Source organism: Crocuta crocuta, unplaced genomic scaffold (assembly GCF_008692635.1).
Source record: "Crocuta crocuta isolate KB4526 unplaced genomic scaffold, BGI_CrCroc_1.0 scaffold551, whole genome shotgun sequence".
NCBI lineage: Eukaryota > Metazoa > Chordata > Mammalia > Carnivora > Hyaenidae > Crocuta > Crocuta crocuta.
In genome coordinates, this window is record NW_027530969.1 from 1,337,541 (window position 1) to 1,352,382 (window position 14,842).

The 14,842-nt window shown below is 38.9% G+C and overlaps 1 protein-coding gene across 2 annotated transcripts in view; it reads right to left on the bottom strand.

Annotated features, from left to right (window-relative positions):
* Window positions 1–14,842, bottom strand: part of INTS9 (integrator complex subunit 9) — a 110,241-nt gene that overhangs the window by 13,891 nt on the left and 81,508 nt on the right. For both annotated transcript variants that reach the window (XM_077769692.1, XM_077769693.1), the window contains exons 9-12: window positions 11,241–11,352; window positions 8,865–9,045; window positions 4,866–4,926; window positions 1,058–1,229 (exon numbers count right to left, since the gene is read on the bottom strand). In XM_077769692.1, coding sequence (XP_077625818.1) covers window positions 1,058–1,229; window positions 4,866–4,926; window positions 8,865–9,045; window positions 11,241–11,352 — 526 coding nt within the window. The remainder of the gene's footprint in view (window positions 1–1,057; window positions 1,230–4,865; window positions 4,927–8,864; window positions 9,046–11,240; window positions 11,353–14,842) is intronic.

Genomic DNA, 14,842 nt, shown 5'->3' on the forward strand with positions numbered 1-14,842 from the left:
CTTCTTACTTTCCAGATAAAAACTGTTAAGATACTCAATCATATAACCACTCCTGCTTCCCGACAGCAGCCACTCCAGAGCAATGTCCCACATCTGCGAATCCACCTCAAAATCACCCAACACAAGCCCAAATGCATAAGTTCTTTTCAACATGTTCTGAGATGCCTCCCACCTCCCCATGGAATGTGTTCTTCTCAGCCAAAATGAATCAATAAACCAAGTTTGTTTGCCCAGTGGTGTGCTGGAGGCCTCTGGCACTCCTCCCAAACAGGCTGAGGACAGGGAAGCACCACAGTGTTCCTGATCTTGAAGCTTTGGGCACAACTAGACTCTATTCCATCATTCAAGTCTTAAAAGCAATGAGAAAGAAATCAACTGATAACTTTCTCAACAGCTGTTATGTGCCAGGCACTGTATGAAGTGCCTTCTAATAACATTTCAGTAAACACACAGAGCCACCTAAGGAAGGAGCCATCAATAATCCCATTTTACGATGAAGAAAGTGAGGCTCGGGGAGGTGAGGTCACTTGGCTTAGGTTACATTGGACCAGATTCAGATCAAGGTTTTTTACTTCATTGCCCGTAGTATTTCCATATCCTGAGGCTGAAGACCTAAAATTGATAATGTAGTGATTAAGTAAAACCCCTGCTTGGGTTCATCAAAGGATCTGTTTTACTCTGACAGGTTTGTGTTCAGAAAAAAAAAACAAAACTGTAAGCCAGAGTAAACTATAACCAAAGGAGGAAAACCCAACTCAGGAAATAATTCCTAAAGGGTAACACAAGAGTGATTACTAGAATTACGGCTGTTCTTGAAACAGCTTACAAAATCCTATCAAAAGCAGTTCAGAAATCTGCCTCAGGGAAAAATCCCTGAAAAATGGATATGAAAGCTTTGTCCAGTACAGTTTCCTAACAGTCAATCTTGCTGTACTCTTTCCCTCGTGGTTTACATCAGATGAGTGTTCGTATTTATGCCTTATGGTTCATTTCATCATGGTCAGTGCGTTGGGTGAAGGTCCTGGTAGAAAGGGCAGGGTTTTGTTTATTTATTTACCTGTGAATATGACAGTGTTGAGACTAGATTTCCCCCAGAGCTCCATGAAATGGACCACGTCCCCAAATCGGAGGGAGGGGTGCCCAGTGAATACCACGCATGGCTGTCGGAAATCACTGCTGAAGTCTCCATGGAGGCTCGGGTAGTGCTTCAGCTTGTTGGTCTGAATGAGCTACAAAATGTACAGAGAAGCACACAAAGAGACGTTAGTCCTACCAGAGGGAAGGACCACACAGCATGGGAGCATGAGCAGAAGGAAGTTAAGAATACAAATGAACCTGATTAAAATTTGTGGAAGATTGCATTTTTTTAAATGTACAATGTGACTTTCTGAACAGATGCAGTCTTCCTGTACATATTATTATTCAGGCCGTTAAAGGCCTGGTGCAGTCTAACTCTTTAGAGCTTCCTGACACTCGGAGTCTCAGCCCCAGAAGTTCCCAGAATCAGTTATTATTTGAAGTACAAGTAATTTTCCCCAAACATATGACTCATCAAGTTCTTTCAACAATAAACACTTCACACAAGAAAAATTGCTTACCTGCAGAAGACCACCTCTTGAGATGTTATAGCTGTTAAGTTACTGCAGCAACTTAATAAAGACAAAAGCCAAAATTGGCTTTCAGAAATTTGGGAGATGTGATGTCCGCATGACACAAAGAGCTATAGAAAGAAGTGGGCCATGCACTGCCTCAAATCTGTCTCAAAAGTGTATGTTTTGAAGCAAAAAGTTCTGCCTTCCAGCACAATATCTGGCAATTCTCTCTCAACGTCATACCCCACTCAAGGCAACACCATATACAGTTACAGCCACAGATGGCATCTTGTGACAGCTCAGCAGCTCTTCCTGCTGCCCTGGCCCTTCCTCCACCTCCCCACTCTAGCATCAAAACGTCAGATGACAAACATCCAGATTTCAGAGACCTTAAATACCAGCTAGGTCAAAGGGAATGCTGCCCTGAGATATTGTCTGATGGATAAAGAAATGGTCTGAACCAACCAATAATAATGCACAAGAGGGGAGCCCAAATCCAACTGAAGTCACCCCAGTAGTGAACTGTGGCCAGAATGGGACAACCCCCAATGGAAGCCAAACTCTCTTCACTATAAAGATTTAATTTTTAATTCAGAGAGAATGCTTTTCCTAGGAACACTGCAACACAACTCTGGAGACCTTAACCAAGTGTCTAAGGCCTGGATGGGATACGTTGTAGTAAAGATGGAACAAATGCTGAATTCCCATCTCCCTTTCAAGTTACATACAAATAAAAGGGACATTCTTTTTATAACCAATCTGCCCCAAATCATTACTTGTCCCAGCGAAATGGGTGAGTGCTGTCTAAAAGACTAAGCCTACTGTATCCATTGCTGTCAGGGAGACAAATGGGATTCTAAGAATAGCAGTGGGTCTTTGCACACAACTTAAATAACTTTTTAGGCAGGAATACTTTTTACCTAGTGTTCCTGAAGTTCTTCTGATCAAAGTATAGCAACTAAGATAAATTCATCTCTTATTTTCCTTTTGCCAATTGGATCTACCTTTGTGGCTGATTTACTACACCTGACCATTCATTACCTCTATATTTAAGGTCCAAACTGTATACAGAATGAAGCTGTAGGGTGGGAATTCTGTAGTTTTTTTTAATGAGTACTAAGGGCAGAAGGGTATTTTCTCATGGGCATTGGTCACAATACTGAGTCAACTCCATTATGCCCTAAAATAGGCAAGTGCGTTTCAGGAACCCCGATCATGCAACTATGGTCTTTTCATATTCATAACCGTAAATGGGACATAGGTTATCTGTGACAATATGCAGGTAAAAATGTAGAGTAACACCCCTAGAAAACAAAAAAAGGCTAATTGTTGCTTAGGGGGAGGAAAACTGACTTTCATGGGTAAAGTCCATCATAATGTATGTTTTGCCATGCTTAATTTTCTGACATCACTGCATTTCTAGCCTGAAGTTCACTGTGGTAATGACAGAGCTTGGAAAAACTTGCTGCTAAAACAGAGTGTCTGGACTGAAAAATGACTTCCTCAGAACCTTTCCTGTGAAATTCTCATTCATAAAAGTCCTTTGGAGTAGCAATAAGCAGGGGTAGTAGGAGTTGTCAAATTTAAAATGTTAGCAGGACATCTATTGTTATTTATATCGAATCAAATTCTTAACTATAAAACAAATAAACCAACTAAATCCTACACAAGCCCATCCACACAGACATCTGCAGATTAATGAAGTTTTTACAAACTGAAAACTTCTGTGTTGCCAAATGCACACTAATGAGCAGCATGACCAACTTCTCAGAAGTTCCCCTTTGTCCTTTTCCAGTTACTACTGCCTCCATCCCTACCTCCAAGGTAACCACTATCCTGGCTTCTGATACCACAGAATGGCTTTGTGTGTTCTTGAACTTTTATATAAAGAAAGTCACACTGTGTCTACTCTCTTATATCTGACTTATTTTACTTGCATTATGTTCGTGAGCTTTGTTTACATAACTTCATGTATTTGGAATTCATTCATTCTCACTGGTGTAAGGCATCCCATTGTATAGGATATAGCACAAAATCCACTAGGCTATTTAAGGTATATTTCAGCATCATTACCAAGAATGCTCTGAAGATTTTTGTGTCTTTTGGTGACACACCTATGTATTTCTGTTTGGTATATAAGTTCAGGGACAAAATTGCTGAAGCAGGGAGTATGTTATATGTTCAGGTTTAGCAGATACTGCCAGTTTCCTAAAGTAGTTATACCAATTTAAACATCCTTTTTAAGGGGCGCCTGGGTGGCTTAGTTGGTTAAGCATCCGACTTCCGCTTAGGTCATGATCTTGCGGTTCAGGGGTTCGAGCCCCACGTCGGGCTCTGTGCTGACTGCCAGCTCAGAGCCTGGAGCCTATTTCAGAGTCTGTGTCTCCCTCTCTCTCTGACCCTCCCCTGCTCACGCTGTCTCTCTCTCTCTCTCCTATAAATAAAATAAAAATATTAAAAAAATAAAAAAAATAAACATCCTTTTTAAAAATGTAACAAAAAATGGGGAGTAACTCTTTTTTCGGATAGTAACAGAACAGTTAAGTACATTATAATATGTTCATATGATATGCTATGGAATACTAGGCAGCAATAAGAAGCACACAGAAAAATATGCATGACACACCTGTGAAAAACAATGAAAACAAAACTGGGTATACTAATGTTATGTTATATATGTTCTATTAGTTTCAAGTGTCCAATATTATATATATTGTGAAAAAAAATCACAATTGTAAGCCTAGTTAACATCCATCAACATACACAGGTACAAAAAATTTGTTCTGAGAACTTTGAATATCTGCTCTCTTAGCGACTTTTAAACACACAATACAGTATGGTTAACTATAGTCACTATGATGTACATTACAACCAGTGAATTATTTATTTTAGAAGAAGTTTGTATATTTGACTCTCTATTTTTTAAAAACTTAAATTTTCATCATTAAAACTTCATATCTAGACTTTGACAATAAATGAATCTGTTGTTATGCTAAGAAATTAGCAGTAGGGGTCAGATAAAATTCCTCACCCAGGGAACAGAACAGAGGTAAAGTTATGAACTGGAGAAACATACTGGCAATATAATGTGTTAATGAGAAGAGAAAATAACATATATTGAGTTAGAGTACTTCGCTGTCATCTCACATGGGAAACAAGAAACTATATGAGTTTACATAAGGAGTTTTTAAAAACTAATGACACGCTATCTCCATCTCCATCCATTTATCTACAGTTTTTTCTTGCTTTGACCCAATAATGGCATTTTCTTACCTCTGCATGAGGAAAAGGTGGTTCTGGGAGATACACCTTAGTCTGTTTGTTGTGACAAAGCCTTTTAAAGAGGAAAAACAGATCAGCCTGTTAGGTAGAGGACACAGGGTCATTTGTTGCCACCTAGTGGTAGAAGCACAAACACTAGTAAAGTTTATTCAAAAATTTCCTGTTAGAGAAAATCACTGTGACTGAAAGCTAGAATCTACAGAGTATTCAGAACATAAGTCTCTTGTGAGCATTTTTTAACATTAAAATTCCAGAGTAAATTTTTTTCCTTGAAAAATAAGCTTGTTATTTTGGAATAATTTTAGATTTATAGAAAAGTTAAAGACACAGTACTGACTTCCCTTGGGCCCTTTACCCAGGGTCCCCTTAATATTCACATCTTACATAACCATGATACATTTATTGAACTACAAAATCAACATTAGTGCATTACAACTAACTAAATTCCAGACTGTTTGAATTTCACCAGTTTTTCCACTAATGTCCCTTTTTTTTTGCTCCAGGATCCAATTGAAAATATCATATTGCATTAGTAGTGATCACTTGAGGAGAAAGTGATAGAGTTTCCTCAGAGACACAATTTTCTGTTTTGCACACCCACTAAGCAACAGTGGTACCTGAAACCGGAGAGTAACATAGTATCTCAACCTGGAGGCTCTGTAAATGCTTTAGGTAGGCTATGCTCTTTCCTAGCCAGAACAGACATTTAAAACATGGAGATGTCTGAATAAAGCAATTGTGGCCAAAGTTAACAACTGATAACTCAAAAGACATAGGTGTTGTGTAGGTCTGGCATTATGTAGTAATATATTTTGTTCATGCCTACTTGTAAGAATTCTACTAAAATAGTATTAAAGTATTTCAACAGTTCTACCAGATACTATTTTTGGGGGAGTAGTTTAGGACTCCAGGGTATGAGTTTTACATGAACGTCATTAATACCGCTTATTTAATTTTTCCTACACTTAATTTTCTTTAATTTTGATTTAAAAAACATTAGTTTACATCCTTTTTGGAGGAAGATGTAAATATGCAAGGAAGATACTTTTGGACAGTTACTTTATATCTAAATTAGATAGATTTATATAATTTACATAATATCTCAGTAGGAAGACAAAACTTTTTAAACTCAGGAAGACAAAGAGAAGAACTTTACTTAAGGTTTCTCAGATTGTTGCAAAGGATACTATGTTATATTAGTTAGCATCAATATATAAAACTAAAGTATTCCCGACAAAACAACAAAACAAAACAACAAAACAATAAACTAAATGCACTGTGGTATCCTGGACTGGACCCTCGAACAGAAAACAGACATTAGTGGAAAAACTGGTACAATCTGAAAAAGATTGTAGTTCAGCTAATAACAATATGCTAACGTTCATTTCTTAGTTTTGATAAATGTATAGGGCCATATAAGATGCTGCCATTAGGGGAAACTAAGTAGAAGGTTTACAATGCTCTCTGTACTACTTCTGCAACTTTTCTGTAAACCCACAATTATTCCAAAGTAACGACTTTATTATTTAAAAAACAAACCAAAGACAAAATCTAAAGTGCCAAGATGGGAAAAAAATGTCTGCAGATATATAACAAAGAACAGAGTTCAAATAAATTGGTAAGAAATGTATAACACTTCTAATCAGTAAAAAAAAAAAAAAAAAGGGATAATTTACAGAAGACAATGGGCAAGAGGAACAATTTACAGAGGACAAAAATCTTTCTGGAAACCAACTGAGATTTGTATAATCAACATTAAAACATATTTATATTCTTTGTTCCTGTAATTTCACCTTTAGTAATTTACATAAAGCAAAAGATGTAGTCATACATACATACAATGATATTAATTGAAAATTTATTACTAAAAGGAAAATACTGAGCAAAGCCTGTCTAACAATAAGACAACAGTTAAATAAATTGTACAATATACAAATGATGTAATAATGTAGTCATGTAAAAATTATGTTCTCAAAGTTTTATTTTAATCCTCTAGTCTCACATTAAAATTTTTAAAAGCAGGGGGCACTGGGTGGCTCAGCTGGTTGGCGTCTGACTTTATAGCTCAGGTCACGATCTCACAATTCGAGCCCCGTGTCAGTCTCTGTGCTGACAGCTTAGAGCCTGGAGCCTACTTCAGATTCTGTGTCTCCCTCTCTCTTGGCTCCTCCACCACTTGCATTCTGTCTCTCTCTCAAAAATAAACAGACATTAAAAATAATTTTAAAAGCAGGATCCAAAATTATGATCCCCGTATAGAAAGAAGAAATCCTCAGTGCTCATCCCCACAAGTGAGCACTGAGTGTTATGTGGAAACTAATTTGACAATAAACTATTAAAAAAAAATAAAAATAAAAAAAAAAAATAAAAAGACTTATAAAAGACAAAAAAAAAAAAAAAGAAAGAAGAAATCCATCAAAATGCCAACAGTGATATTATTTCTGGATAGTGGGTTTATGAGTTCAGTTTTTTCCCATTTTCTGTAACTTATATTATTTTCTATAGTAAATGAACAAATATAAAACTGTGAAACAAAAAACAACCTACTCTAATTTGCATGGTCCTGACTTCTAGCCTATCAGAGATTCTGAGAAGAAGAGCATGCAGTGGGGAAGGAGTGGCTTTGAGGAGCACACCACCCACGGGGACTTGCAGGGTTGGCTGAAATTTTTTTACTGAGGATCTGAATGAAGAAATGCAGAATATGCTAATTAATTGTGCAAGTGATACTTAGGCTGGACTCCTAACTACTCAAGATTAACCTCCTATGCTGGGGGAGAAATGACCCAACGCAAAGAATACAATTCAACAGATACCAATAAAGTGATGGCCCTACGGACAAACACGACTAATATGAACACAGGAAGGAGAAGCTTGTCTGAATCGAGATAAAGAAAAAAAGACCCTGACTACAACTAAAAGGGGAAGAAAAAATGCTCTTTAAGAAGGTGGAGTGGGGAGGCAGCATATAGAATATGTTAGGACAGAATGATATACAAGTTCCTTCTTTATTGGAAACTTGGTAGAACACTGTGTCCGTTATGCTACCATACAGCTGAAATAGATTAAACACACCCTCTGTAGGTGTGTCATAGCCCTGTCTAGAAACACCACCCTAAGGCACTTAAAGGTCAATTGTACAAGTTACTATATTTCCTCCATCCCTCCCTTTTTTTGGCCAGGTGAGTTAGATTCAAATATGCACCTAAATAATCCTAAAAAGGTTCACTAACTTCATACTGTTCAACAATTTACCCATCTTAGGACTGGATCAAGCAATTTTCCACTCTAATAAAACTTAATTTTATCAAATATCATGCTATTGAAGTGAACAAAAAATCTAGCTTTCCTTATCAGATTTGGTATTATAAATTCCAGACAACATGAGCTTGGGCTTTTTTTGAGCTTCTAGAATGTCACTTCACTTTGTAACAGGCAGAGGGTAGCATGTGAGAAGATAAATGTATAGTTTTGCCACTGAATTTGAAAGTGCTAAGTTAAACCTTTGCCTTTCATCCTTCTCTCCTTGATAACTATTCTTCTAAACTCTTAGCAATGTAACAGATTTGGCTTTCATTAATACAATTTTCACATCACAGACATGGAAAGACAACAGAATGAAAGTTTCATAGTAATGCAAGGAAAAAAAAACCCCTTTTATTTTTAGATGTTTTAGATATTTTAGTGTGCATGTGTGGACATGAGAGTGTATGGACATGAGTGTGAGTGAGCAGGGGAGGGGGGTAGGAGAGGAAGGGAGAGAGAGGGAGGGGGAGAGAGAGAGAGAGAGAGAGAGAGAGAGACAATCTTAAGAGCGGAGCCAACACGCGGGACTCAACCATGAGATTGTGACCTCAGCTGAAATAAAGAGTTGGACGCTTAACCAACTGAGCCACCCAGGTGCCCCTATTCTTTTTTAATTAAAAAACTTTTCACATTTTATTCTTATTGCTTGAATGTACTGAATCATGAAGAAGAATGCAGATATACCACTCAGCAAAAATCTGGGAAAACTCAAGTGAACTGTTGGCCACGGGGGAGATGAAGTAGAAAGGGATGTTGGAGAGGCCGGCAGAGTCAATGTACTGATACAGGCATTCCAGGAGGTCATAGATCACTCCAGAAGGGTAACAGGGAACCAGCACGTTTCCTCCATTCCGGACTGTCAGTGCTAGAAAAGTTGAAGCCAGAGAGAAAACACTAGTGTCAAAAGAACAGTTTTATAAAAGTAGAATGAAACTTTTAAAATAATATTTAATTTCTTTCACTTCCTATTTCTGTTCACACAATTCATTTCCCATGTACAATGATCTGCTTCTTTTGAAGAATTGCACAAGAACGGGAGAACTCAGAGGCTAACAATTAGTTGGGTTTTTAATGGATGTCTCAGTCTCTGGGGACAGGATGTGCAGTTAAAGGTTTGGGTTTTAAAGGTTACCAATGGCAGCCAAGCTTCAGGACAGACCCTCCAAGCTCCTTCTTTTTTTAGCTCCTGCTCAAAACTTTGCTGGATTTGTCTCTGTTCAGTCTCTGACCTATAAGGAAATAGGCCAAGGTTTTCCATTTGACTCATTTTAGTGGCATTTTCTTTCATTAATGTGTTATTTTTAAGAAAATCCTCTACACTTTAAATACTTAGAACAAGTTATCAAATGAGGAATTGCAACTTAATGGGTATAATTATATTAGAAGTTCTAACTGGCTAAAAAAGAAAAAAAAAGCCCTCTTAAGTTTCTTTTTTGTTTGGTTTCCAAAACAAACTGAAATGCACAGCTTTTGGGTACAGATCTTGAAGCCTCCTCTGTTCCCAAGTCTGATCTGGGTTCTCCCAGATGCTGAACTCGGAGTACTGGTGGACTTGCTATTCCTAGAGTATGGTACCATGGGGAGAGACAGTGGTCAGGGCTCAAGAGGCCTGGCTCTACGCCTGCTTCATCATATGCTATAGGATCCCATGTAAGCCACAGAAACCTGGCTGGGCCTGTTTCCTCATTGGTTATGAGAGGAGTGGACTAGATTACTGGTCTTCAAGCTTCCATAAGTGTGAAAATTGCCAGGGAACATGTTGAAAATGCAACTTTGCTCCTGCGTCTCTCTTGTCCCCATAGAATCTGACTTATTAGGTCTGTGGAAGGGCCCTCAAATGTGCATCTTTAAGAAGTGACCTCACTGATCATGAGGCAAGTGGACTTTGAGAAATAGTAGATTAGATGTAAAGGTCCTTTCAGATCTAAAGTGTTTTGTGTGATTCCAGATAATAAAGCAAACAAAGCATACAAATCAGGGACGCTATTTGAGACTAGTCCAATAATTTTTTCAAGAAAGAATAACTGTGTGAAAGGGGTGAAAAGCTAAGCTCATTAACTCCTCTTTGGCAACTGTTACAGATGGAACATCTGTGACCCCTAAAATTCATATATTGAAGCCCTGACTCCCACTGTGATGGTACTGGGTTAGGGGTGCTTTGGAAGGTAACGGGGTTTAGATGAGGCCATGAGGGTACAGACTCCATGTTGGGATTTTTGCCCTCATAAGAAAAGGAAGAAGACACGAGAGCTGCTTCTTTCTGCCAAGGGAGGACATACTTGTGGGCGCCTGTGAGCCAGGAAGAGGGCCCTCATCAGACCCCGATCATGCTGGCAACCTGATCTCAGACTTCCCAGCCTCCAGAACTGTTAGAAATGTTTGTTCTTTAAGCCACCCAGTCTGTGGTATTTTGTTACAGCAGCCCAAGTTAAGACAGTAATCAACCTATACTTTTCTAAGAGAAAGGTAGGATTTCTAGATTTTACAGACAATTTATATCCAAAGAAATATCCATTTCTTCTGGGTAGGAAGTCTTTCCTCCAAATTTAGTCTTCTCTGAAAGAAAAAACAACACTGACCAAATACTGGTGGAAAAAGTATATCTGTTCAGTATGCTGCTATTGTGAATGCAAAGTATTAAGTCTTTTTTGTGCTATTACTTGCGAGCAAAGATGGGATTCTTCCCTTTTTTGACAACTGCTATCCTGTATGCACCCCCATCCTGCCCCCAAATCCCACCACAGAGCAAGAAGAATAAATAAGAATTCTCAACATAAATCAAGTGGGAGAATGTTGAGTATCTGTTGCATAAAAGGGTTAAACATTTGAATTTACACTTATAACAACCATTCTCACATTCTTCAGATTTATGTTGCTTAAGAATTGCTTTTGCTGACAACGGGGAGCTTTGAAGGACGGGCAGGAAGGGTAAAGTAGGCGGGGTGCAGGGGAAAGCCTTGAATGGGGGCATCAGAAGGTGTGACTGTGAAGGGAAGGAGCACAAAATACTACAGAAGCAAGGAACTGAAAAGTAAATCTAGCACATTTCATCCTGTGTACCCAGGTTGCTGCAGAACTCTCCCACCATGCCGTCTGGGTTCGCGGTGGGGATCTGGGTGAGGCCTGTCAGAACGAGAACGTCGCTATTTTTGAGAGAAGCTTGGTCCATGGGCTGAAAAACCAGAGAGAACTATGGTCAGTACTTCAAAAGGAAATGGTTAAGTACAAGTAGTGAAGAAAAAAAAGAACAGTCATTGCTCTTTCTGCGTTCAACTCATCATCATCCTGTCCCCTTACTTCCTCTAATGAAGTCTGTCCGTGAACAGTAGTAGCCGCCCGGCGGGGATGCAGACAGACGAGAGGAGGCACAAGAGATCTTTATAGCATGATAAAAGAGTTCTATGACTCGGCTGGTGCGGTGATCACATAACGTGAAAATTCATAGAGCTGTATGTTTAAGATCTTTGGGTTTCACTATACATAAATTTTACCTCAATGAAAAAAAAAGTTTATGATCTCAAATTTGTAGAGTGGTTTGCTCTTTTGAAAATACCATCTCACACATATTGCTGGTGGGTCTCCAACATAGGTGTGTACTAGGATCAGCTGGAGGGTTGGCTTAACTGGGGACTGCTGGGCTCCATACCCAGAGTTTCTGATTCAGGTCTGAGGTGGGCCTAAGAATTCGCATTTCGAACAAGCTCCTAAGAGATGCTCCTGGTGCTGGTCTGGGATCATGCCTTGAGAACCACTGCACTGTATAATCAGATTCTCAAGACAACTCTGCAAAATGAAAACAAGTGTAAAGACTTGAAATAAATACATGAAAGAAGTTTACATTATGAAAATATGCAACTTGAGACTCAGAGAGCCAAGGCGATTTTACCTAAGTCTCAGTGGCAGAGAAGCCAGGAAGAACACTGAATTAGGATCCAGAAACAAAAAGCCTCCTACTAGTCACGAACCTCAGCTAAGTCTCCGAACTGGGTTTCTCTGAACATGGGCATACACGTTGACCCATCTGCCTTCATTGATTTCTGAGAGTCTTATGAGCAAATATACAGGATCTTTTTGTAAACTATGAAGTCCCACAATGCACTATTATGTGTTCCTTAGGATGCTGAATTTTCATTTTACCTGGCACAGTTTGAATTTAATTTTGTTTTTTTCAGAGCATAATAAACAAACAAACAAACAAATAACTGCCTTTTCCAAAGAAACCAGGATTCAAACTGAAAACAAAAATGAAGGCCCAGGTATTGAGATGCTGGATCTCATTTTGTTAACATATCTTTTCCTTAGTATCATTCCACACACTCACTGGAATACACAAAGAAAAAGGTCAGAAACCCAGTTTAGTAAGAAGCCTTATCCCTGGGGCGCCTGGGTGGCTTAGTCGGTTAAGCGTCCGACTTTCGCTTAGGTCATGATCTCGCGGTTCGTGGGTTCGGGCCCCACATCGGGCTCTGTGCTGACTGCCAGCTCAGAGCCTGGAGCCTGTTTCAGTCTGTGACTCCCTCTCTCTCTGACCCTCTCCTGCTCACACTGTCTCTCTCTCTCCTAGAAATAAAATAAAACATTAAAAAAAAAAAAAAAGAAGCCTCATCCCTTCTTTCTCTATTCAATCCATATTTTCCAACAAAGAAAATTTCAAACAGCAGCATAGCAAAGACCCACCACCTGCAATGTTATCTCTGAGTATATGTGCCTTTTGAGGTATATTCCTTTAGCATTTTATATAAACATTGATACAAGGGCTTCATTATTTTTTTTAAATAACATGACTGCAGTTATATAAGCTGCTTTATAACCTGAGAAACATTTCTTTAACATGGGTAAGTGTAGTTGTGACAGCTATACTGAATAGTTCTAATTCCTATTTGCTCAGATATATACCAGTACCTATAAGAGCTTCTCCTCTGCTTGAGCAGAACTGATCTATTTGCACTTCTCTAATAAAATACATATGCATTCATTGTTTCCAAAGAAGAAAAACAGTGGTTTATAGGAGCAGATGTGCAATGAAATGTTCACTGTGTGCATGCATCAAACAGAAGATCAAACTTTGTTAGACAGCATATTTAGCCTAAAATGACAATTTTATAATAACCTTATTAGAACAAACCAATAATGATTCACAGGGCTGATGGGGGAAATCGGATGGTATAGGAAACCCCCGAAATAGCATATACAATTCTGTCTGTGTGCCCATGTACATTTTCCTCAAATTGACTGGGCTGTCATATGTGGCCATGACCCCCAAAAGGTTAAGAACTATCAACTAAATAAAAGCATCTAATGGAGATCAAACTGTGTCCCTGAAAACAACATTGTCTCTGTACCTCAGCCTTCAACGTTGCCATCCTTTGAAAACTAAATGCCCATAATAAAAACCAAAAGAAGTACTACAATACGAATATCACTGAATTGGAAGTTATGAGATACTTCATGATCAGATCAGCCTAGATGTTCGTAATGTTAGCCCTATACTTGGAGACACTCTTGTTGATTCCTAGGGCTACTGCAAAGAATCAGCTCTTAACACCTTTTAGTGACACCCTCTGAACCAAGCTGACACTGCTAACATGTCCATTTCATCACCAAAGGACAAATGTATTATATTACAGGTGTCAATGGCAAGTCGCTGAGTGGTTCAAGTGGGAACATATTATTCAAACACAATAAAGCAGAAAATTTCATTGTGTCCGAAATCAAATAAAAATATCTTACAAAGTTAACAGTCACAATCAAGCTTGTGGAATAAAATTCTGGAAAACCCTAGGCCCAAGGATGCTGTGGTCATTGTCCTGGTCCTGGTGGTTAATTTCCACTGGATGCTTTGCACAGGGTATAATAAAAAGGAGACCCAGTTTCTAGGCCCTAGAAGGTTATAATCTAGTTGAAGAGAAAACACGTATGGATCAAGACTTTCAAGGGGTCTAAATGCCAAAAGGAACACAGAACAGAAGGTCACACTGGGCCAGGTGGGGCCACTTGTACCTGCCTTCTGGCAGGTGAAGGTATACTTCTAGTTTTTTTTTTCTTTCTTTGGCTAAGGAACTTAAGACTCAATTTAAGACAGTCTTTGGAATGGCTGCATAGGCATCCCTCCTTTCTGCATCAAGATATCCCTTCTACATATGCCCTTATGGCTTCTAAGGCTTTCTATTAGCAGCACTAATCACACTGAATCATAACTGCCTATTTCCTGTCTGTGTCCCCTATGGTCTATGGAGCTCCCTAAGGGCAAGGATTTAGTATCTCTAATTCCTAGCAAAATGCCTGGCACATGGCAAATAGTAATAAACATTTGCTGAATAAAGGAATGCACGGAATGCATGAAAAGAATGCGATGTAAGAAATAGGAGAGCGTCCCATCCTGGGAAATAGTTCACTAGAAGTCAGGAAGGTGAGAGTAAGGTCAATTCTGGGAGGAAGGCAGGAGGGAGGGTGGGCAGAAGGTAGGGAAAGGCAACCTATAGATGTCAAGTGACTATATATGGCTGGAATGGAAAAAAGTCTACCTTGGGGGTGAGAAAGGAGAATAGTAAAAAAGAGAGGAAGTGTAACTGGTCAAGGACCAAAAAGGTGAGAATCACAAAGACTGAGAGTGGGCAGTAAGGAATCAATAGTCTGAAGCCGGAAAATGACATTTTGGCAAT